The sequence below is a fragment of the Canis lupus genome, chromosome 10, assembly GCF_011100685.1.
Source record: "Canis lupus familiaris isolate Mischka breed German Shepherd chromosome 10, alternate assembly UU_Cfam_GSD_1.0, whole genome shotgun sequence".
NCBI lineage: Eukaryota > Metazoa > Chordata > Mammalia > Carnivora > Canidae > Canis > Canis lupus.
This window is the reverse complement of record NC_049231.1, coordinates 5,388,978-5,415,174: the sequence shown is the minus strand read 5'-3', so window position 1 is coordinate 5,415,174 and position 26,197 is coordinate 5,388,978. Positions and strand designations below refer to the sequence as shown.

At 39.1% G+C, this 26,197-nt stretch overlaps 1 protein-coding gene across 2 annotated transcripts in view; it reads left to right on the top strand.

The window, feature by feature from the left end:
• The window catches only part of TAFA2 (TAFA chemokine like family member 2), a 448,530-nt gene that overhangs the window by 395,076 nt on the left and 27,257 nt on the right, over window positions 1–26,197 (top strand). For both annotated transcript variants that reach the window (XM_038549855.1, XM_038549856.1), the window contains exons 3-4: window positions 14,964–15,116; window positions 16,229–16,353. In XM_038549855.1, coding sequence (XP_038405783.1) covers window positions 14,964–15,116; window positions 16,229–16,353 — 278 coding nt within the window. The remainder of the gene's footprint in view (window positions 1–14,963; window positions 15,117–16,228; window positions 16,354–26,197) is intronic.

Here is a 26,197-nt window from a genome sequence, read left to right as displayed (position 1 = left end):
GTCAAGGATGGAGGAAAGTGTCAGTGTATGTACACAGGGTGTGAGAACCAGCCCAGCACTGGGAGATGGATATGAGGTAATAAATGTTCAAGAGTTGGAGTTTGGTGGCGGAACAGTTTGACAATTTTTCTGAGTAGTTTCCTTGCCCTTTAGAGACAGTGTAGGGTGGTGGTCAAGATATGAGCTTTCCATTCAGTTAACCCTAAGGTTGAGCCCTTTAAAATATCTCCTAAAGTCCAGTGTAGAGGTGACCATTTTACATTCAGGATCCCATTTCATCCTCACAATAGTTTTATGAGGTAGATACTCCTCTCCCTACTTTATGACTGAGTCACCTGAGACTTTAGAATGAAATAACTTGAGCCAAATCAAATACAATGGGTCAGTTTTCCAGTTTGGGTTTGCCTGGCCCTAGAGAATGGGCTCTCAGTTGTCTTACTTCTCAGGGGAGACCTCACGAGAATGTTGTAAGCCCGGAGGTGAGAAGCTACCACTAACGCCAGCGTCCTCCCTCCCTCCCCAGGGATGACACTACCTTCTACTTCTCCAAAGGTGCTAAGCAAAATGTCATTTCTATCAGTAGCAGACATTTAAGGAATACTTGCTGTGGCCAGATGCTGTTGCAAGTGCTTTAGACATATCATGAATTAAGTCCTTAAAGCAGTGCTACGTACGAGTCAGGCACTGTGATTTTGCCTTATTTTACAGACAAGGAAACTGAGATGAGATCACAGAGCTTGTCAAAGGTTCTGCAGGCAGTAGATGGCAGAGCCAGAATTTGGACCCAGATAGTCTGGCTTTAGAAGTTGTGTTTTCAACCATTATGCCACTATTTGTTATCTACTGAGTCTTAGATAAAAAAGTAACTTGCTGAGGACTAAATCCTTAAGCAAGCTACACTTAAAACCATGGCCACCTATTGTACCTCTCTTTTTTTTTATTTTACAGATTTTGTTTATTTTTTTAATAATAAATTTATTTTTTATTGGTGTTCAATTTGCCAACATACAGAATAACACCCAGTGCTCATCCCGTCAAGTGCCCCCCTCAGTGCCTATCACCCATTCACCCTCACCCCCCACCCTCCTCCCCTTCCACCACCCCTCGTTCGTTTCCCAGAGTTAGTAGTCTGTATGTTCTGTCTCCCTTTCTGATATTTCCTACCTATTGTACCTCTCATCCTGATGAGTGTTTTCACAGGGATAATAGGAGCTTCTGGATTAGGAATAACAAGGATAATCATCAACCACTGAGCACTATCTATGTGCTGGTTGCAGGGCTGAGCATGTTACCTGCTCTTACTTATTTAATCTTCCCAACAATGTGAAGTAGGATGATTATTCTTAGTTTGCAGATGAGGAAACTGAAGCCTGAATGTTAATTGGCTCAGTCACACAGCTGGGAACAGCTGTGTAAAAGCTGGCATCTGTCTGACTTTCCCTTGAAACCACCAGACCCTCTGCTGCCTCCCACAGAGGGCTCTTTAGCTTTTGATTCATTAATTAGTTTTGCTCGAAGGGTGTACATTTTCCGCTGCCCAGGAGGGCATGTTTCTGTACATGCTCAGTTTACCCTCAGGAGAGAAAGGCAAATTACCAAAAGAACAAGAGAATACCAGAGACTTTCAAGAAAATAAATTCGCGGTATGCCACTTGGTCAGTATCCACTTTGTGCTATATCTCACACTATGTCTCGAAGGCTTTTTTTTTTTTTAATCTGTATAAAGCTACACTTCAACACACCTGAGGACTGGATGCTTAAAATCATGGCCAAGATTAATATTGAAAAGTTAAATGATATTTAGGAGAAACATAAAAAAAGCAAGATAAGTGTTTTAGAATGTTTTATATTAGAGATCTTCCTATATAGAGTTCTGGGTAGTATATGTACTATGGTTAAATGTGCATATATGTAAACAAAATACAAATATATACCTTTCTGTATTGTTATTAAGGATGTACATAAAGTTAGAGAAATTTAAAATCAGAGGTAACTTGGAGATCACACAGTCTAGATCAGGAAACTGAGTGAGGCCATTGTTGCTGACTTCACTTGTCAACTTTCAGGCATCTTGCAAAATTCAAATTAAGCATCATCATCTTTACAATTATTTCCTAATCCTCTTTATAAATTATTTTCTATCTCCTTTCTCACACCTGCCCTTTTTTTAGAACATCTTAGTACATTCTGTGGCTCTTTGCATCATGGCCCCTTTATCGCTTTATTTACTTTTTGTGTACATGGTGGCCTCCCTCTACAGCCTTCTAAGCTCCTTGAAAGCAGGAAGGGTTTTTCCTTTGGTTCTGTTTTCTGGGGAGATAGCACAGTGCCTGGCACTGAGTCAGTGCTGGTTGAAGCTTCAGTGTATGAATGCATTGAAGGAGCTCTCTTGGCTAGGTAGTAATGGAGCACAAATGAGGGTGCATATTTTCCAACTCACCAGCCAGTAATCCTCTCATTACACTTTGTTACTTCTTTACTCTAATTTGAATTTCACATCATACAACAGCAAAAACTTAAGTGATATGACAGTGTAAAATCCTTATCCAGTAAACGGGTACTTATGGCATGTAATTTCTCAAAGGGTTACTAGCATCTTTCTTCTAAAAACTAAAAAAAAAAAAATGGCCTCATCTAGTCTTTCTTAATAATTTGACTTAAGATTTATATCCTTTTGATCTAGAGTGACACTCAGAACCTGGATGTTCCATATTGAAATTGCTGAAGTGTAGAGGAAAGATAATCTAAATTTGCTTTTCATGTCAATCACTGGGAACAGAGCAAATCTTCCATGTATGAGAAAAGATTTTGTTAGAAGGCAAAGATTTTGTTCATTCTTGCATGATACTGATTTCTTCTGTTTATAGGTGTCTCGCTGGCTTCAAAGGATATCCCAGATATAGAAAACCTCTTAGCATACAGTAGGGTATGGAATTATGAATCTGCAAAATTAGATATAGGAGACAGTAAAGGTTGTCCTCTTAGGGGAGAATCATCTCCTAAAATCAAATGACTTTAGTGCCTCTATCCCTCTAGATTTGTACACAGCACACCAAAGAAGATATTTCTAGAGAGGAAAAGATACTTAGAGATCCTTCAAATTTTGTAGTTGAGGAAACTAAAGTCCAAATAAGTAAAATGATTTTTCAAAGAATTGTCCTGACCAATTTGGGACTGAAATCAAGGGCTTCCGGTGCAGAGTACAATGTCCTACTACTCAGATAAATAAGCTTTCATCGACCATGCTGGAAGTTTCTTCTGTTATGTACAAATGCTACTGGTAGCTGACATCACACTTCTTTTCTTTACTACATGATATTAAATCTTCTATCGTATATGGCTAACTTCCTTATTTTACAGATGATAAATTGTGACTTGGGGAGGTTAACTTGTTTACGACAGATTAAATAGTCACTTCATGGTAGTTTTTTCAATAGAAGCTAGAGCTTTCCACCTCCCAAACTGGAGCTCATTGAGTGTATCTCTTTTCCTGAAATCCTACTTGGCTCTCTAGTAGAACAAATTAAACATACACACCCATACAAACGAAAATCACAAGGTCAAATATTTTTACAATTTCTAGTAAGTTCATCTAAGCCTGGACTTGGAAAATGATTAAATTTACTGTTTTATTTTCTCTTGAGAACGCTTATAGTAAACCATTTATTTATTCATTTATTCATCAAGCATATTGATTTTTCTATTATGGATCTCAAACTGTGCCTCAAGCTGGGGATTCAGAGATGAATAATCATGAATTTGGGTCTCACTATTTAGTAGAGGGAAACAGAGATATAAAAAGTAAATATAGAAAACTGCCACAGGTATCACAGGATAAGTATGAAAATGTTAATCAGAGGACAGAGTGGTTCAGTCTACCTGAGGGTTGAATAACAGCTTCATGGAGTAGATTTTGTGATGTTTTGAATTTGAAAGATGGTGTAGATGTTTCCTGGAGGTAAAAAAGGGGGCCAGGATTGAAGAGTGACAGGTAGCCTGAGCAAAGATATAATAGTATTCTAAAGATAGTTTATAGGATCTTAGTGAGATATGCACAAAGAGTGCCTACGAAATTAAGGCTGGAGATGTCAGAAATGGGCAGATGGAAGGATGCTTGTGCTGTGCCAAAAGTGTGAATTCATTCTACAAAAAATGAGGAGCCAGGAATGGCTTATCCTCTGGGCTTAATCTTATAGGAAGAGCTACCATAATAGAATGTGTGTGTTTATGTGTGTGTACGGGAAATAGGGAGACCAGTCCAGGACCCTCATAGTTGTGCAAGGAAAAGATTCTAAAGATGCTTAAGCTAAGTCAGTAGAAGTGAAGTTGCAGAGGGCATGGAAATTAAGGAGCAGTATGGAGGTAGAATGAGAGGAATGTGATGAATGAGATATGGGGGTTAGGTAATGGAAGTGATGTTGAACCAGAAATTAAGAGAACGGAATTCTAATTATGGATCTTCCACTCTCTAGTTCTGTGACGTTGAACTAGTGAAAATTTTAGATGTTTTCTAACCATCAATTTCCTTTTCTGTAAAATGGCAAGGTAAGATTTTATCTCTATTATTCTTTAAGTCTTTCCAATTGAGGATTGTCCCTTAGATATCTCCATTACATCTATAGATTCAAGGGTCTAAATAAGGTTGTCTTAGCCTCCATAATAATTATACCGAACATTTATTCCTCATCAAATATAAGCATCATTATGAATGTTGATTCAGTTGTTCCTCACCACAACCCTTTATGGTAGATTATATTGTAATTATCATTTTACAGATGGGGAACTGAAGCATAGAGAGTTGAAATATTTTTTTCAGATCATATCTTTTTTATTCTCTCTGTATCAGTCCATTCGGGCTGCTATAACAAAATGCCAGAGACTGGGTGGCCTATAACAAGAGAAATTTATTTATCACAGTTCTAGAGGCTAGAAGTCCAAGTTCAGGGGTACAGTGAGGACCCACCTTTAGGCTGCTGACTTCATGTTGTAGCCTCACCTTGCAGAAGAGGTGAGCAAGCTCTCAGGGACCTCTTTCGTTTCAGGAGTAAACTTAAATCACCTTTCAAAGGTGCTTCCTCTTTATACCATCACCTTGGGCATTGGGTTTTTAACATTTATTTGAATTTCGTAGGGACAAACACATTGAGACGGAAGCACTGCTCTTTTTATTCACTGTATCAATTCCCAGCATGTCAATTTGGACTATACCACACTTCTTCCTAGGTCCATTGGTAGGAATGTTATTGCATATCAGTTAATACTTGCTATTATAACAGATACATCTCTAAATCCCATTGACTTACCACAGCTTATTTCTTATGCATGTGAAACCAGTTAGGGTCAGGGCCTGGATCTCTCCCTGATATCTTCATTCAGGGATCCAAGCTGATGGCACCGACATCTTGTCTGAAAGAGGGAGAGTGGCTGGACAGGAAGAGGTTTTTATAGGCCTGCGCCTAAAGAAATATAACTCACTTCTGCTTCCATTTCCTGTGTCACATGCCAAAAAGGGTAGAAAATGTCATCTAGTTGTTTACCCAGAAGAAAAGAAAAAGGAGGCTTGGTAAATAGTTAGGCACTCTCTTTTGAAACTGAGACTTGAGCCTAGACCATGTGGCATCCGAATCCTCACCCAAACCACTGTGTTCTGTTACCTTTTGGATTTGATTGCTCTTGTGGAATCAACAGTAGTCAAATGGCTTTGTACATAAAGCAATATAAGGATGCAGGTTGACTTTATAATGCATATTATTTCTGTGTAGCTAAGATTTGTGACTTCATACAGACAAGAAATATACTCAAACTACAAATTTTATAAACTCCTCTCTCTGTTTCTCATGGAGTTCAGTGACTTAATGAAGTTAATTTATGATAACTTTGAAGCAGTTCAAAATCTTTTACTTTGACGCTCGTTTTCTGATAGGTCTAATAATATATTGTACCCATTATAATAAAACCTAATCACTTCATAAACTCACAGGAATTTTAGAAGTGGAAGGAACTTTCAACTCTAATACTAAAACTAGTCCGATTTCTTCATTTTGCAGAAGAGGAAAGATACCCCCAAGACCTTAATGACCTACTCCATTGTACACTCTTCAGGGACAGAAAACCATGCATGAGAGCCCAGATATCCCATCTTTCTTTTTACTGCTTTTTCCACTCACCATGTCATTTTCCTCAAGAAGCACTTAGGCTGCACTGCCCTTCCCTCCAAGGGACACTTATAGGAATATGATTAATCATAAAAGAACAGCACAACTCTTAGAGTTTATAGGAATTGGGGCTGTTCTGGTTCTTCACATTTCTTGTGTGTACGTAATTTGGGATTAAGCCGAAAATCTGCTTTTAAACCTTTGACACTAGAAACACTTTAAAAAGTGCAGTAGACATCTTCCCATCCAAGTAATTTGAGATGGCCTTAGGGTCATCGTTTGAAATGTCAATTTTCACTCTGAGGGAAATAGAGAAAGGGTGCCTGTTGGATTGTGCATTTCCTGGATCCTACTTTGAAGGTAGAAATTCGTCTCCTGCTCTTAAAAGTGGTGACAGAGCTACCTCTGCCTGCTAATTAGCTTTTGTTCATACCAACTTTAATTAAAAAGGGGAAAAATACCCTAGTCGACACATTTTTGGGTCAAAGTACAGAGACATCATCGAATTAACTCAGGAAAGAAGAGGTTCATTGACGCCTATTGTATAATATGCTTCAGGAATTCAGGAAAACTTCAGGATGACATGAGGAAGGGCAAACATCAGGGCAGCTTGTGGGACCACCTATTCTCTTACCTCTGACATCTCAAATCTGTGCTTAGTTCCCTCTCCTGTCTGCCTCCTCTGAGTCCCATCACCATGAGACACATACACATCTCTTCATGAGTCACCTGACTTCTAATGCCACAGGCCCAATTCCAAGCAGCAATTCTGTGACTTTCAAATTTCCAGACTGATGGATTTGACTTGTCCACTTCCTGTGTTTCAGAGCAGGAATTACAAGCAGGAGTTCTGGATGGTTGATAGACCACTATTCTGTGAGATATGCCTTCTTCAACATCAATGGTCATTTAAAATAAGGATGTAGAAGATATTCATGATTGAGCTGAGGGGCAATGAGTCTAAAATTCTCTCAAGAGTGAATCTTGTCTGTTCTGCCTCTTTCTCTTAAAATAGACTAAGGGACATCTTCTGGTTGAGAGCTTGCTCTTGTTAATAGAGACTGTACCACTCGTTATTAGGGTTATTATCCTTTAGTGACAGTCCCCCACTCCCCACCCAAGCGACTTTATTCCTTTCATATAAAAATGGAGCAGTTTAAGAAAACAGGCTTTGTAAAGATGTCATCGGCACTTGGCTATTTCCTCCCTGATCATTTTGACTTCATAAATTATGGGAACTTTTGAAATTTCATTGGGCTCTTTAAATAACCATTTCTTTTAATTAGATTGCTTCAGCATGAAAGTCTAAAAATGTGCCCTATTTTCTCATTCTAATGAATTAAAGTGAGAAATTAGCTGTCTCAAAAAGTTTTTGTTTCAGCACATTTTTCTCCATTCAAAGTGATTTACAGCAACCTAAATCCACTAACTAGCTTGCATTTCAGATGTCTATTGGTGCATGTAGGTGATGCTTTATTTCTGCTTAGAAGGTGTAATGCAGACTCTCTGGGGAGCTAGTCAAGCTGGGTAAAACTATTAAATAGAAGTGTATGGAGACAAACAAAATTTTAGAATCAATGAGACAAATCAGAATACAAATAAGAACTGAAATCTAATGCACAGAATACCAAGTAGGAACAAATTCACAACTTGATGCTAAATTTACACTCTTCTGTAGTTTAAGTGTCAAATATTTTTTACACGCATCTCATGTCAATTATGTATACATATATAGATTTTTTTGAAATATGAAATGAGAACTTCTAGAAAATGTAATTTTCCCTAGCAGCTACATCTTTGTAACTTATATATGTTCCATCATTTTGCATTCACTAATTACATTAATATTAAAAACAAAGAGAATTAATATTTAAGTAACGCTATACAATTTAAGAGCAGTTTCAGAGGCTTGCCATACAGTGAATAGTCAATAAGTGGTAGCATTTATCATTATTTTATACATTGTTTCCAGAGTGAATGAATGATTCATATGTATAGAATGTGATATGCATAGCTTTGTGCTCTTATTAACCCAAGGCCAGCAAACCACTACTCAAGGTGAAATGATTTGCATAAATATTGTTCTACTGTGTACCACATTTTCATACCTATGTATTTATAGTTGGTTTATAGGTGATGAATCAAATGTGATCATATTAACCCATGTATAAACATGCATATACATATATAGTGGGCATATAATTTTTAAAAATCTATGCACGCGTACCAACCAAATGGTGTTAATTTAGATTTGTTTTCCCCCTCTGGAGAAGGTCCTTTCACTACATTAAAAAGCAGTTGAAAACAACAAACGTTTTGCTAAAATGCTTTATAGGACCTCATGCCAGAGTATACCAGTCATGATAGCTTTAGAACACTTTCAGAAATCTTGAGACATGGTTTAGAGGCAGTCTTAAGGCCATGTGTCTGGGGGCACTCTAGGGATCATTAGCCCTAGAAGTAAGACATAGGGCAATAACTCTGGAAGGCAGCAATGAGATACGGGTAAGACCTGGTATCTCTGTTTTCATAAGAATTAAACCTATGTGTATCTAGTGTCCTTTCATGAAAATGTAAGAGGCAACACTTGGTGTTATGCATCACATCAGGGATGAAAAAAATAGCAGAATAGAAGAAAGGCGGTGTTTGTTTGTGACTTGGGAATTGTGACATGAAGGAAATTGTTTGTTCTTTTTTCATTTAAATCTTCTCCAGGGGGTCTTGCATCATTTTAATATGATATTAACTGTCTGTGAAGCCTATTTTGTTAATTTGGAAAGCCCTAATATTTGATTAGGTTAGTTTATCATGAGCTCTGTCTGAATCTGTGTAGAGAATTCTAGTAACTGCTGGAATTTCCTAAAGTCTCATTAACCTTTTAAAGGAAAACCACAGGAATTAGCTTTACCTTCTTAAATTGCTTGTTTACCATTTATTAAACACATACCACATGCCGACAGTTTACATGAAAAATTAGTCTTTGTCTCCAAGAATCTGGTTATCGTAAGAAGTTAAGATACATAGACAAATAAGAAAACTATACATTATGTATACACATGTCGTGCTTAGGGGAACTAAATTCTGCTAGGAGATTCATTTCCCTGTTTTGAGGCATCTTGTTTCACTTGGCCTGCATCAAAACATACTGAAGTCCATACTCTTCCTACCCATGCCTTCAAACTCTTTGAGTATATTACCCATCCATCCACTTAACCTATCATCTGTTCCATTTTAAAAGGTTAATTATCCCTCTCTCATTTCTCCACCAAAAAGCTTTACAACTTCAATTTTAATAAGAAGAATAGAAGCTGAGTTTGTTTTTTTTTTTACACTAAGTCCCAGTTTTCACTAGGGATCTCAACCTTATGTCTGTACATTTTCTTTTCTTTCTTCAATGAAGAGAAAGGTCAAGGCAGCAAAGCCTGTGTCTGTCAGGCTTGCTCCTCCTGGTCAGCATTATTATTGATCTCCTCACATTTAGTACCACGTTCTCTGAAGGGGAAGACATGTCTGTCAGTATTGCCAGTGCAGCACCTGCTGTATCCTCCTCTTCATTATACCATATGGGCATGTTTTAACTTCCTTTCTCCTCAAGCAGGAGAGCATACTTTCTTCACCAAAGTCCTCACATACCAAACAGCCAATGTAATGATCCAATTGTAGGTCAATTCTTCGCAGTCCTTTAAATTATATCATATATACACATTTGCCTTTAAATATCCATTTTGCATTGACTCACATAAGCTAGAATGATATATTTTGAGATATCATGCTTCACTGACTTATCCTCCAACTAATGCATTTGGAAAAAATATATATATATCCTAGTCAACAATCTAGAAAGTAGGAGAAAGTACTACTACATCCTCAGGGTGGGTTAAAGCAGCAACAAAAACCACCTCAAAATTTTAGAGACCGTAACAGCTTAAGGCTTGTTCCTCACCTGTAGGTCCGTCGTGGTTGGTGGGAACTCTGCTTCATGTCTCTTCACTTGGAGACTTAGGTCAATATAGTTTCCACTCTTAAGAACACATTTGGTTGCTTGGGCTGGTAAAAAACTGGTGGTGAATTACATACCAGTTCTTAACGCGGCCACCCAGATTGATAGCCTCTGCTTTTGCTAATAAGTGACTTCTGTTACCTTAGCTTTCATTTCATTGGGCCAAAGCAAGTCACATCACCACATCTCAGCCTAATGAGGTGGAGAAGTACAGTATTACCATGTATCCAGAAGGGAGGGAGCCAGAAGTATTTGGCAACCAGCACTAATGTTTACTAATGACTACCACAACTACTTTATCCTTTTCTACTTGTCAGGAGAGGTAGAAATGGATTTTGTTATTGGCATTGGGAAGGGAAAACCAGATGCAGAGTTTTTGCCTGTCCATTCCTTCCCGATGCATGATAAAATCAACTTATAACAAATAGTAAAATGGCCTTTGTGGGTGCTGAAATCATGCCTTCCCTCCCAGGGGAGAGGTCAGTGGAGTGTGACCGTGCACTCCTGGACACTGTCGTCCTTATGGAAGAGAAGAGAGCCCTCACCCTCTTGGGCTATCCCCAGGGCTGTCTCAGTTCAGCGCTGGGCTGAACATCATCACTCTCTGAAGAGGCCCTAATAATCCCTTCTCTCCAGCCTGGTTTCCATCCAAGCGCTTGTTGGACTGACCTCATGCCCTACATCTTTCTTCCCCTCTATCACTAGCAGAAGCTCAAGCATCCCAAGTGAACACCACAGAGATGTTCATCTCCATTCTCCTCTGAAGTCCCACACCTTCTTCCGTCCTGCTGTGTCCTCTGCAGTTTGCAGCATGCACCAGCCAATCCCTGCGGGCCATCCTACTACTCCTTCCCAGTAAATTTACTCGGCCTCTTTCTGAGCTATGTATTTTATATCCTCTTTTTTCTTTTCAAACATCTCTCATATTTCATAGGAAAATTAGGTGAAATCAGATAAGAAGCTATGTCATCTCCCCACCACCGAATCCACTCACACCTACCTGCCTCTGTAGCTACACATCCCACTTTCACCCTTGTTAAAATGGATTCAGTTTTTCTGCATCAATTTATTGTCAACCCCCCAAGTGCCCTGAATCTCAATTCTTTTTCCTTCTCAAGAACACTGTTCTGTAATTACCCATTTTCTTCCCTGTATTGTGTATTTCTCTACTAGATCATTCCAGCAAGCGAGCATGCCTTTGTGGCATTCGTTAAAAAAGATTCCCTTGACACCATGCTTCATTCTGGCTGTTGCTCACTTCCTTCTTCCCTTAACAGAAAAGCTTCTTGAAAGAAATTTGTATAATTGCACAGTTTTACACCCCATTCTCCAGTAAACATACCTTAATCATGCTTTTATTTTCATCATGCCCCTGAAATGATTTTTACTGCAATCAAATGCTAACAGTGGCTAACACAGACGGCCTACTATGAGGCAGGCAGTGCTCTAAAGACTTTATACCCATTAACTCATTTCATCCTTAAACCAACCCTCTAAAGATGTAAAGATGATGCTATCAATATCTTAATTTTATTTTTTTAAAAGATTTTATTGATAGAGGAGGGGAGAGAGCACAAGCAGGGGGAGCAGCAGAGGGAGAGGGAGAAGCGGACTCCTGGCTGAGCAGGGAGCCCAATGTGGGGCTCAGTCCCAGGACCCTGGGATCATGACCTGAGCTGAAGGCGGACACTTAACTGACTTAGCCACCCGAACACCTCAGTGTCCCCCTTTTAGAAAGGAAAAAAATGCTACTTAGAAATACTGAATAACTTGCCCAAGGTCACACAGCTGTTAGGAGGAGCTCAAATTTGAACCCAGGTACTTGGTATTAAAGGCTCTTAAGTAATGTATGATGTTACTTTTTTAATGCAGAGTGATTTCTCTCCATTTATTAAACCTTCCAGTAGCACTTGACACAGCTGATTGATCCTTCCTTCTTGAGACATTTTGTTCTTTCGTTTTCCATGTTTTCATCTCATGTTCTTTTTTATCTTAACTCACCTATTGGGCCTTGCCAGTCTCTATTGCTATTTCCTCCATTTCAGATTGAGGTTCTGGATGATTCTTTTCCTTCTTCTCTATTGGCAAGCTCTCCATGGTAATTTGCTTTAGTATGTGGCTTTACATATCACCTATCAGTCTAGATTTCTGACGTGTGTATCTGCAGCCCAAATCTCTTCCCTAAACTCCACTTCATAAATGTCGCTGCCTGAATTACATCTCTGCTCGGGTTCCTTATAATAGTCTCAAATTGAACACTGACAACACAGAACGACTGATATTTTATCCCAACCTAGCTTTTGTCAAACGCCCTGTTCCCAGGCCTCCTCTATACACACACACACGTGAGTTCATGTACAATTAACAGTGCTATAATTCCAGATGGACAATATAATAAGTTCTACACATTACTCAGTGCTCATCATGATCAATGTGCTCTTCACCTATTTTATCCGCACCTCCACCCACCTCCCCTCTGGCTAACAGAAGCACCAGCTTCTTCCAGTTGCTCAGGACAAGCTGAGGAGTAATCCTAATTCCTTCCTCCCCCAGAACTCATGTTCAAACCAGCTCTACAGGGGAATGCTCCTAATCTGCTACTTCTCCCCAACTCTGCTGCTGTGAGGATAGCCCTTTATCCCCTGGGCTCTTGCAACGTCTTCATAACTGGTCTCTCTCATCCTACTCTGGTTTCTTCAATCCATTCTTTATTTTTTTTAATCCAGTCTTTAAAGAACAGGCTGAGCAAACTTCTAAAGCATTTAATGAGATGATACCGTATCCACCCAGAGTGTTTCCCTTGTGACAAGAGTAAAATCCAGTCCCTTTATTATAGCATACCAGCCCCTGCTCCATCTTCCCACATTTCTGACACAGTTCCTTAGACCTCTCAATTGTTCAGTCACACTGTGGCCACGCTTGTGATCTCGCTGTCCTGGAAACACACCGCACATATCCTCGTTTCGGTTCCCTGTCCTTTCCTGCTCCTTCTCTTTGTCATGCTCTTCCCTTTCTCATATCCTCATAATGGGTGTTTCCTTCTCATCACTCAGGTCACATTCAGTTACCTCACAGAGGTCCTCTTCGACAGTCACAAAAATACACTTTCCCTGCCTGTTTGATTACTCTCACCTTAATTTACTGCAGTTCCTTCAAGGAGGCTAAAAATCTAGTATTGCCTTACTCCTTAACAGGTATTTATAATTTTTTTTTCCTACACAGGAATATGAGCTCTCTGAGGGCAGGCTCTGTGTCCCTTCTTTGCACTGTTACATCCTCAGTACTCAGAACCATACCTGATGTGTGGCATTGACTCAATTAAAACGTGATTAAATGCAGTACTGAAAGTCAGCACATTGACTTGTATGACATAATGTGGAGCATTCAGTAAATTAAACCAAACTGAATCATCGTTAGCTAAGAAAATATTTTCTAGAGCACAAGAGGAAAAAAGTCTGGCTCTCAAGTTTTGAACTTTCACAGAATAGCCTCATGTTCAAATCAAACAGAGAAATCCCCATTTGTATCTACAGTGGCAGGAAAGTCTTTGTGGCATTGGAAATGCTGGCTGCTTATTGAAAGTTCTTTTGAGGATCATATGTCAAAGCCGTATGTCATATGACATAGTTTCTTGACCTCATATGGAGGGATGGACAATATGTGTGAGTTGTTCTCTCTTATAAGAAAAATCCAAGCAAGCTCTCTAACCTGAGTTACTGCATAGTGATACTCATCATCCCCAAGGGGAAGATTAATATAAATACGTGATCTACTGATCTCATTTACAAAAGGGACCTCGATATGTTTGTAACATTAAACAACTTCAGATCTTGGTTTTTAGATTTTTTTTTTAATTGCTGAAAGCATAGTGTTTTAACAGATGTTTGATTTTAAACTTTTTATTTTAGCAGATAAGACTTTGGCTTTTTCATTTCACAGTAGGGTTAATACTTTGAAGATGAAACGCTACCAAAAAAAAAAAAAAAAGAGAGAGAAGGCAAAGTAGAACCCTATTGTAATGTGATAAGTGAGGGCCACAAATCTCAAGCACCTAAACCATTCAGGAAACTTACTGCCAGGTTAACAGGCTTGGTGGGGGAGCCTCACAGCTTATTGCATGGGGCTCCCAGGCTAGATGGAAGTCCATCCTCACTCTGGCTCCAGTTGTTGCTATTGGTGGCAGTTGCTCCCTCAGGCCAAACAGAAAGAAATGGTTTTCGGGACTGCAACTGGCTGGGACTTTCAGGAAAATGGCAGCACTTTCAAGAATTCTCCATTAGTTATTCCCAGGGAATGGAATGGGAATGGGTGGAGTGCTGTGGGTTGCCTCCTTGTTTCCTGAAAAGGGGTTCCCTGTCTGGCCTTTGTAGTCACCCCTAAAAGAACAACAGAACCTTAGCCCTCCCCAAGCCCACCTCTTGGAGACTAGGTCTGCTCTTGGCGCCATTGCTGGACACCTTGTCAAGGGGGCCACCTTTCTTTAACATGTTGGACAAAAAAAGTCATATGCAAATAAGTATGGTTTTGATGGCACCACATATTGTTTCTCTATTTCACACTGTTCTAACAGCTCATTCTCATCCGGTCACTAATTGTTCTTGCTTCACCAAGCATTTACTGACAGAAATGGTCCTTGCACATTTAGAAAAGAAATCCAATCTGCATCATGGAGTCAGCATCATTGTATTTCTAGTTTCACGCATGGTGGATCCCTTATAGCGCTATATTTAATGTACTTCTAATTAAAGAGGTGGGGAGAACCCAAAGCTTTCTCTATGTTGTCTCATTTCATCTTTTTGTTTGTGCAGCTCATCATGTCAAAACGGGCACTTGCGAGGTGGTGGCACTCCACAGATGCTGTAATAAGAACAAGATAGAAGAGCGGTCACAGACGGTCAAGTGCTCCTGCTTCCCGGGGCAGGTGGCAGGCACCACACGAGCTGCTCCATCTTGTGTGGATGGTATGACTTCTTCCATTGCTCATGGTGGTCATGTAGCTGAGGATGGGTTAGAATTGGAATTCCACTATCATGTTGTTGACTGTGGTCAATGCTTAAGGGACCATGCCATAATCCTGTGGTTGATGAGAGATTAGTCGGGGGTGGGGGGCTGCATTCTGAAACCTCCTTCCAAAGTCCTTTGGAAGGAGGTCTAAGACCTCATGCAGTTTTGTAACAATAGGCATTACAATGAGGTTCCAACAAGTCCATGTGCTTCTTTCCTTGATACCATGAAATACTGATTTGCCAGGGGAGGGCATGTGTATGTAAATTAATTGGGAAAGGAGAGATGAAAATAGTGGATTAAATAGTATGGTTACCTAAACACACAGATGGTTCTTAAGAATGAAAAAAATTAAGCACCTTACAAATGAGAGAATTTGTAGTTGTATAGTGAATTCACATGAAATATTGATTTTTATGGAGATCCATCAAAATATTAATTACTTTATTGGAGGGTTCACCTAATTACAATAGGACATACATCTTTGTATGGGTCTATTCAATTACTGTTACCATAAATAATAATTTAAGGACTCGTATTAGCATGGTTCATTCCTTGTGATGGTGGTTACTGCCCACAATAAAAAAAATTACATTAATTCTAATATCCTCCTAATTTTAGCCTACTTGTGGGAAGCATTACATTGATTCTAAAATATTGACTCTAAACTGGTAATAGGTTCATTTTTTATATGTTTAGGTAAATCAGTGCATGCATATGTCTATATAAGTTTCTTTCCAATCTGTTAGTTTTCATGAAGCCTGTATGTTCACATGAAAAATCCTTCCACATGTGCCTCTAATTAACAATACTATTTGTTAAGAGGCTAGAGCTCGTGTTGGGTGTCCTTACAACAATATACTAAAATATAAAATAAAAATCCTTTTAGTCAGAAAATCTAGAAAGATTTAGCCCCTTTGGATAAAAAAGAGAAGCATGCTTCCAAACCCAGTCTACCCAGTGGTGGGAAAAATCGGTGCCCTTTGTTCCTCTTCCAGTGTGCACCCAGGGAATTAACAAGCTCAAATAGAAAAACACTGAATGGATTTTTTTTTTAAATCTCCTGTAGCTTCAATAGTGGAACAGAAATGGTGGTGCCATATGCAGCCATGTCTTGAGGGAGAGGAGTGTAAAGTTCTCCCAGACCGGAAAGGATGGAGCTGTTCCTCTGGAAATAAAGTGAAAACAACCAGGGTAAGTGGACGGCCAGCTTGGGAAAACAGGAGGTCTCTGAACTTAGAGAGCATGGGCATGTACATCAGGAAGTGATGGTTGGAGAATGAAGAGTACTGTTCTCCATACTACACTCTCCCCACCACTGCCCATTTTCTTCCTAATTCATTTTTTTCACAGCACATTTTACTTTTACTCAGAAGAGCATATTCTATGGATTGCCATCAGCTGTCCTGTTATTTAATAAATTAATGTTGTGCGTTCCTTAATGAGATACTGCCAGTAATGTGAACCCCCCACCCCAAGGATGTATGTTAAATGCTGAGAAGTTGACCCCAACCCCTTATTCTTCTCATGGAGGGTAACTTGAATACATTCCTAGTGGGGGGGGGGAGAATTTATTTTGTATATGACTCAATACAATTTCCCAACTAAGAGTCTTTCATTTTTATGAAAGTCATTATTTCAATCTCCCTGATTTCTGAGTCAGTAAATGGGTTTCTAATGGTTAACTTTGTAATGAGTTGCTGAGAGGACTTTGTAAATCTCAGGGTCAATATGAAAAGAAGAGTCTTCAGACAATGATATATTTCAGCATCCCGTGATTGACTTCAGGGGCATGGGAGAGAAGTGGAAAATGGTTAGCTTTACTCTTTGATTTCCTAATTAGCTCCATGGATATTCTGGACGAGAAGAATTTAAATTTTTTGTAGAATCGGCAAGTGAAAGTTCTGTCTTGTTTTGCTATTTGCTTTGAGGGGAATGCAGTCTATTGATTAGAATTGGATAATTGGGAAAAATTAGAGAGGGAGACAAACCATGAGACTCCTAACTCTGGGAAACGAACAAAGGGTTGCAGAAAGGGAGGTAGGTGGGGGGATTCGGTGACTCGGTGATGGGCACTGAGGAGGGCACCTGATGGGTTGAGCACTGGCTGTTATGCTGGGTGTGATCTAAATTGAATTTAAATTTTTAAAATGTTAAAAAAATAAATTAAAAGAATTGGATAATTGGGGACTAGAACAGAATTATAAATTGATGCTTTATAAAAAGTAACATAAAACTAGAGACTGGTTAATTTACCATTTTGTTTAATTATAGCAGTTTAAAAAAATGACCTTATCTGGACATATTCAAGTGGATTATTTTTAAATCTCATCAAATAATTCAATCTGTTGAATAACATGTTTAGTTCATTGGCTGAACTAAAGTAACACACAAAAGTAAGTAACAGGAGTAACTTAAGTTTCTAATAGCATAAATAATAACTTTGTATTTGTCAAATTATTCATGACTCTATTTGTTGGCTAAATGTTGACATACTTTTCTAAAATCTAGGGAGTACATGATCAGTTAATTAGAATAACTGTATTATTCAGTCAGTTAGCACATGATATAAACCATATTGATTTGTTAAAAACATCCTGGCAATATAAAATTTCCTTACAAGTTATTCATAGCATGAAAATATTTCCTGCCTAACACTATTAGTTCTTAGTCCAAAATAGTACTCATGGAACTTCACTAAAGATTTGAGATCCTGAGACAAATTAAAAAAAAAAAAAAGTAGCACTCTATGACCAAGCTGGTTTTTTTTTTTTTTTTTATTACTTCAGTGGACATGAGGAAGCTAACATTTATTGGATACTTAAAACATATGCCATAAACCGAACAAAGTACTTCATGTGAATGAGCTCATTTAATCCTCTTAACAGCCCAGTGAGGAAGATAATAATATTATCTCCTTTTTACAGATGAGTAAACCAAAGTTTCAAAACCTTCAGTGACTTCCCAAGGTCATACAGCTAATGAACAGGGAAGCCAGGGTTCAAACCAAGCCCTCCCATTCCAGAACCTACTCTCTTCACCTGTAGTTTAAACTAGATAATTTAACTTATTCTTAAGTAATAGTGAGGAAAGTTTCCTATCCTTCCATTCATATTAGGTAGACCTTTAAAATTATCGTTAACTTTCTGGATCATTGAAATGAAAAGGTCAAGACCATGTGACCTAAATTCCCATAGTAAATTGAGAAGTGCCGCTTCACTCCCTGCTGTGCCATATTCTCAGCGGTCCAAAGTTCAGCCTCTGTAATTCTTCACATTTAACCGGTTTTCATCATGTAATCAAACAAGATGTATGAGAGGCTGAGAACTTGGGAGTGAGGAAGACTATATCTAGATCATTCAGGGTGTTTTATTAGTTATAAGGTGTTAGGCCACATATAGTGGGTTGTACTTCCTATTTTTATTTCATCTCTCTTGCCCTGAAGAAGAACCCCACTGAAGATACTGTAGAGGACTCATGCAACTGGAGATGTTTGTTTGTTTGTTTGTTTGTTCTAAGATTTTATTTATTCATAAAAGATGGAAAGAGAGAGAGAGGCAGAGAGAGAAACAGGCTCCATGCAGGAAGCCCCCCAAGTGGACTCGATCCCAAGTGGGACTCGATCACACCCTGAGCTGAAGGCAGACGCTCAACCACTGAGCCACCCAGGCGTTCCAACTGGAGATGTTTCTTAAATCACTTCTAAGATTCCTTCCAACTCTTAAGTCTCTGATTTTCATTTAAAAAGGCAAAATATTTATTCCCTGGTTTGGGCACCAACTCCCCCCCCCAAAAAAAATAAAAAGGAAAAATCATCATATGTAAAACACTGATCCTGAAAGATGGATTTTTGAGAGCAATCAAAGTAAATTATTATCTTTTGTTTTTCTTCACAAGAAAATGATTTCTGGTGAGCATGAAGCTATGTAAACATTTCCAGCTAAAGGGCTATCATGGTATTCCGAATGGCTAGGCAAAATGATGTGCAATTTTGAATGTTTTTTGGCTTACAAGACAATTTGGGTAAATTTCCCTGAAGCCTCAAAAAAAAGTTTCCAAGTCATCAGGTTATTACTGTTCTGCTATTTCCCTGGAAATAGTACAAAAAGTATAGGAGATACAATTTTTTCAGATAGCTCTGGCACAGTATTACTTTGCACGCAGTGCAAGTGTTGGACAGAGGTAGTCCCTGCCGTAGATAACTAGCAGCCGTGTAACTGAGAAGGATTCCGATCATTATTTGATTCATTGGCCTTCTTGTTCATTTGCTGGTCTTAAATGACTTAGCTATGGCTGTGGGGAGCCACGCAGCCCTGAAGCCATGATTGGCAGGCCCCAGCCACAAATGAGAAAAGTCCAGAAGGTAAGCATGCATAGGTTACAAAGTAACCCAAGAGCTGCTTGCAGCCAAAAGCCATTTGAGTCTCTTACACAAGATATGTTGGTCTTGTGGGATTATCACTGCAAGCAGAACAGCCCGAGAAATGATTAAAATTTGCAATAATGTACACCCTTCCTTTTAATTGCCCATATTCAATCTGGAGTGCTCTGGTTAGCCGAATGTTAGGAAAAAAGAGCAGTCAGCCAAAACCAGCAATGAGATTTGCTTAGCCTCAGCAGAGATGGGGTGGTACTTTCCAGAACTGACTACAGATCATGGGCTGGGTGAATTTTCCCATTTAAGACTAATTTGGAGCTTACATTGTACTCCCTACTATAAATGTGAATTATATCCCCCTTTTCTGTCTTTGTACTATATTCAGGTAGCTGCTGCTTCTGACCCATTTTCTGTACGTCCCAACAAGGGAGAAAAGGCAAAGAATAGACAACCCTTGTTGGAACATCAATATTTTGCATACATGTTCTTCATTACCCCAAATGTTTAGTCTGGAGAGAAAGGAGGACGCATCACTGGTTTCCTGAACCCTATTTCTTACCTTAAAGGTGGAAACTTACAACTGCCTGTGACCTCTGTAATTATCTATTGTATATCTATTGCATTACTTTTAAGAACTCCTAAATTAAAAAGAAAGGAAGGAAAAGCCATGAGAGCCTTTTGATTTCAAACTCACTTTCAAAGATAAATAATAAAGAACTTTTCAAAGAGTCATTAATAAAAGAATAGTCTTTCCAGTGTGAAAGAGCACATAATTATACGCTAATTATATAATACAGGAGTAGCAGGGGGGGGAAAGGTGCTGGAGAGCTTGTAAAATTTGAGAAAAAAAAAATCTTTGATAACATTGTTGGAGCCTCAGAAAAAAAATAGACTGTGTTTCGTTTCTTTTAATGTTTTGCTATTCTTTCTCTGTGGAACATCTCCGAAAGGAAGTCACATTTTGATTTTAGAATTCACAGCCCATGGCCAAGAGTAAGGGCTCTAAACGTCAATGGTCGCACAGCTCTTAAGTGTGATCTTAAAAAAAAAATAAAATAAAAAAATAAAAAAAATGTGATTCTTAGCTAAAGAAAGGTGACCTTCATCATGTGCAAGATTTTGTATTTTCATTAGAGATCTCTTTATGAATCACAAATCCCAGGCCTATTTACTTTTCATATACTTAAAATATTTTCTGAGTAATTTTTAACTAATTGGAATTCTTTCATCTTTACTAACTAAAGTGCCTTAAGCAGATAAGAACTCTAGTTTTTTAATGTCTCTTCAAATATATGTGGATTTTAAGTGCATCAATTATGATCTATTTTGGCGTATAATGCAAAGAAAATCAACAGATATTAAGAATTTCCCAGGCATAAACATCCTGTAATAATAATAATGCTGTTATTTCAGTCAAAGCAACAAAAGCATAGATGAAGGCATTTACTTAGCTCTTCCAGAGTATGAGGCATTCTAAGTGTATTGCAGGTATTATCTTATTTAATTTCCCAAACCACAGCAGGCACTAATGAGAGTATAAAGATGTATGGTATGGTCTCTGCCAACCAGGAGTATGCCGTTGAGGGGGGGAATGGATAGTGTACAGTTGCACTATTCTTGTTATCCATATGCAGTCCACTGACAATAAATATTGGAATCATGGATAAATATAAAAGTAACGTTGTTATAATAATGGGGTAGTAGAAGCCTTTAGTTCAGCCTCCTCATCTGCAAAATAAATGAGGGTACTGAGTTAGATTCAATTTCGAGTTCCTCTAACCAGGATTTATTTTTTGGTTCCACGTGCCAAAGACATTTCTGACTTCCTTTCCAGCTAAATTTATGTGACACTAATAAGTGGCTAATCTCAGAAGATAGATAAGTACTTGGGGTTTTAATCCGTTCCCTGTAAGGGAGAAAAGAAACAGCATCTTAGGATGCTTTGCTGATTTTTTTTTTCTTTGCTGATTAAAGCCTCAAGTCCTCTTCTTCCAGATGCTGCTGGATTTTATACCCAAGACTCAGTAACTGTTCTGGTTTTTTTGGTGGGGAGGGGCTGGGGGTGCTCGGAAAACTGTCCAGGGGCACTGTTCCTGCCCCAAGGTAACACACACACACAGAGCAAGGGGGAAAAGATTCACTTCCTCACCTTAAGATGGTGCGATTTGTGTGAATTCTTCAAACACAGTGCTCTCTCTTGCCTTGCAAATTTAATCACAGACTTGGAATAGTGTAGTTCTTTCCTCATCAGCCCTTTCTTAACAGACACATTCACCGTTCATTTGTCTTCATCTCACCTCTGCTCAGGTCCTAAATTGCATCCTGGTCCACAGCACAGAGTATGGTGACCTTTAGGGCCCTTGTTTTCCAATTATTTTGACGGCACCTACAGTAGGAAATAGATCTTCCAGTATGATCCAGTGTACACACACACACTCACACTCCTATAGCCCACACTAAAATTAAGGTTCTAAGTTTTTTGTCTTATTTCCTTCCTTCTTACCTATCTTAGCCTCATAAATTGATTTTATGACCTGCCAACATGTTACAACATGCATTTTGACCACCAATACCTTAGGGAGTGGTAGCTGGCTGCCGCCACTAATTAGCAGAGATACAAACTCTTGATTAGACAATTTTCAAACCAATTCGCTTTTTACATTTTAAATATTTTTTATTCAAGGTTTTGGGATCAAAAAATTTTATCATCTTATAAAATCTAGATTTCATAGGAAAGACTGCCAATACTGTGGGCATTCATTCAACAAGTGTTTATCAACTGTTGTTATGAGGTGCTATTCTAGGTTCCGCAAGCACAATGTGGAGAAAATCCCAGATAGGGATCCCTGCCCTCATAGAGCAGATATACTAACAGCATGTAGGAGCTTTCTCTTGCTTCCTTCGCAAATTCCCAGATTTACCATGACAGTCAGTCATTCTCTGTAGGTAAGGCCGGCACAGCTTGGCTCAGTGGTTTCTTGGGTCTGGGTTTCACAAGGCTGAAGACATGGGGTGTGTGTCATCTTTCCACAGCAAGGCTGTGGGGGAGAATCTGCCTCCAAGCTCATTCAGGATGTTGACAATTCCATTTCTGTCAGAAGCCTCATTTCTGAGGTTTCTGTTCTTCTGGTCGCTACCATCAGGGAGCCTCTCTCACCTCCGTGGAAACGTCTGCTCTTCTGGTCACACTCACTCATTTTCAAACCAGCCATGGCACACATGGAGTCTTTCCCATACCTCAAATCTTTCATGCCTTAACCCTTCTGCTTCTAAGGGCCAGGTCGTACATTGGCTCCACCCAGATAACCTAGAGGACCGTCCTATGTTAAGGTCAGCTGTTGAGCAACTTTAATGACCTTGCAAAGTCTCTTCACAACAGTGTTTAGATTAGTGTTTATTTCAATAACAAGAGGACAGAAATCTCTGGAATTCTACCTATAACACAAGGGGAGAGAAAAAGTAAGTAGGTGAAGCAGACGGTATGGTAGATGGTGACAGGTGTTGTGGAAGAAAGGAAAGCAGGAGGGAGATGGAGAGCGCTGAGCAAAGGAGCTTGCGTGTTTGACTCAGTCTTGCAGGAGATGAGGGATGAGGCACATAGCTACCAAGGGGACAGGCTCTCCAGGTAAAGGGAAGGGAAGAAAGGACTGCTCTGGGAGCTGTTGTGGGAATATCACATTCAAGGGACAGCAATGATGCTGGTGGCTGGAGTGGAGTGAACAGGGCAACTGGTTGAATTTAGGATTGGAAGGGTAGCAGGAGGTGTATCACGACTGACCTAAATTTTTGTCCTGAGCATGTAGAATAATGAGGTTGCCAGTAGGTGAGATGGAGACAACTGTGGGAAGAGTATATTTTATGTATTGCATTAATATCCACTAAGTCTAGGTCCTTTAATTTATGGAAAAGTAAATCTAATAGAACATCTTGAACTTGGTATTTATTAAGAGTATGTAAAAAGTTTTTACTAGAGCAACAAATGCAAATATTGAGTGACGTTGATATTACAAAAGATTTAAAATCTCAGGGATCCCTGGGTGGCTTAGGGGTTTAGCACCTGCCTTTGGCCCAGGGCGTGATCCTGGAGTCCCGGGATCAAGTCCCACGTCGGGCTCCTGGCATGGAGCCTGCTTCTCCCTCCTCCTGTGTCTCTGCCTCTCTCTCTCTCTCTCCCTCTCTCTCATAAATAAATAAATCTTTAAAAGATTTAAAATCTCAAATGTTTGGAAATATTTTAGGCACCATATAATTACTATGATAACATCAACTTTTTAAAAAGAAATATGGACAGAAATGGATTAATATATGGAAGGGTTTTTTTGCCCCTCAATTAGATAATGAATCCATAGGTAGGTAGAACAAGTTAGGTGTCCACGTAGTAGCATTAGTAAAAGTAACACTTAAACCTGGTATTTTAAGTTTGAGAGCTGCTTACTTAATTAATAATTTAATAGGGCCAGGAGTGTCTCCGTTGGTATTTCTTTACAGAGTTATTAGAAATCAAAGCAAAGACTTAAAAAATATATTATCAGGGCTCTATTTCCAAAACTGGCCTATAATTTTACAATTAAAATGAAAAATGGGCAACGTATGACTCCTATGAAGTTCCTTTAAAATTTAAATGTTTCTAGGGCAGCCCTGGTGGCTCAGCGGTTTAGCGCCACCTTTGGCCCAGGGCGTGATCCTGGAGACCCGGGATCAAGTCCCACATCGGGCTCCCTGCATGGAGCCTGCTTCTCCCTCTGCCTGTGTCTCTGCCTCTCTCTCTCTCTCTCTCTGTGTCTCTCATGAATAAATAAAATCTTTTTAAAAAAAGATTTAAATGTTTCTGTAGGTTTTGAGCCAGGTGTTTATTTGTAGGTATTACTCTGAATATCATGATTATCATCTTATAATTGATTGTCAATGTTCACACTTTGTAATAGGATCTAGTTTGGGCATGATAGGACTTCATTAGCAACTATGAGGTACATCTTTAGGCTCTTGCTTATGTCCTGTGAATTAAGTGGTGAGAACAACATCCTTCTCTCTTATCTGAGGGCTGAGGATTAAAATTCTGTCAGAGATTCATTATTATTTTTTAAACTGCAGAGCTTGATATTTGTTCAAAGGTAACTATTCTTGGGAGAGACAACACTGTCTTCTATTTTTGGTCATCTGGAGTGCCTTAACAAAAGAACAGTACCTCGTAGGATGTAGAGAGGATAATTGAAGATTCAAGGTATCCTACCTAGTGGGGGGTCTATGCCTTCTCCTTTTCCTGTGGTGGGTGATGTTCCTGGGAAAAACTATAGATAGCCTCCCCTGTATACATTCCCCATGGCTCCTTCTGCTACTCTTCATCAATGAGTTCAGGTCCAATTTCATTTTCTTACTTTGGACAATGGGATGAAAGTACCACTGAAAAATAAAAAGGAATTTTCCCACAAACCCAGAATTCCAAATGCTTTATGAATGGCACTGCAATTGTATAGGGAAACAAAGCTGGGGCCTAATTCCTAACTCCATGATGAGAGTGGACCCTAGGTCTCTGCTGTGCAGTCTGTCTCTTGGTTGTGAGGTGTGCGTAATACAAAGGGCAGAGTCAAGCTTCACTCTGTCGATGCCAACTTTTGGTGGGAAAAGAAGGCTTATAAAAGGACTTTGTGGATATTTATCTCAGAATAGAAGCACTAGGAGTAACATGTTTTAACTCATTTGAAGATCTTTCATCGTTCTTTCATATGAAGATCATCACCATCTTTCTTTCATATGGAAGAAAAAAATTTGACTTGTTCTGTGTGACCACAAGGAATACCTCCTGTGGTGTCAGCTCTAGGTGGTGTTAAGTGGGCTACCTTGGGAAATAGTAAACTCCCCATTTCTAGAAGTCTTCAATTTGTGAGTTAAAGGATGTGCAGAAATTCAGAGTTGGCTAGTTCACTTTACCATAACAGACAACAGCTTATGCAAAGGCATGGAGGTACAGAAGATGGTGTCTTTGCTCATGGAAGAGAAATCCGTTCATGGGGTAACCCTATGTGTGAGGGGAACCATGGCTGGCTGAGTTTCTATCATGATGCCCTTTAAAATGCCATACTAAAACTTGGATGTTATTCTCTAGGAAATAATAAACCACTGAAGAACCTTAAGGAGGAGAGGTGAAAGGTCTGGTTTATACTTCAGAAAATATAATTGTCTGCAATGTGTCACCTGCAAGGAATTGAGAGGTATATGAGAAAACAGGCTTGAACTAAGATAGGAAAGTGACATAATGGGCTGTCATTACCTAAGAAGTAGAATCAATAGGGTTTGGTATTAGTTAAACATATGAATTTAGTGAAAGGGAAAATCTCAGAAAGATTCTATTTTTGGCCTAACCTATATGGTGATATTAATTGATATGGACACACTGAGTTGGAGATATTGAATGGACAGTTTAATATACAGCCCTAGAGATGAAGACAGAAGTTTGAGAATAGTTACCCTCTAGATGATGAGGAAATGATTAAGAAGGCTGTCTCAGAAGGAATGTGTTGAAAGAGAAGAAGATCTAAGACATTTTAGCAGGTAATGTAGAAGAAGCTGCTGGCTAACGACATGAAGTGTGGACAGAGCAATTGGAAAACCAGCAGAACCTAGAGTTTGAGAAAATTCAGAAAGAGAGTTCCCAGGGACCCA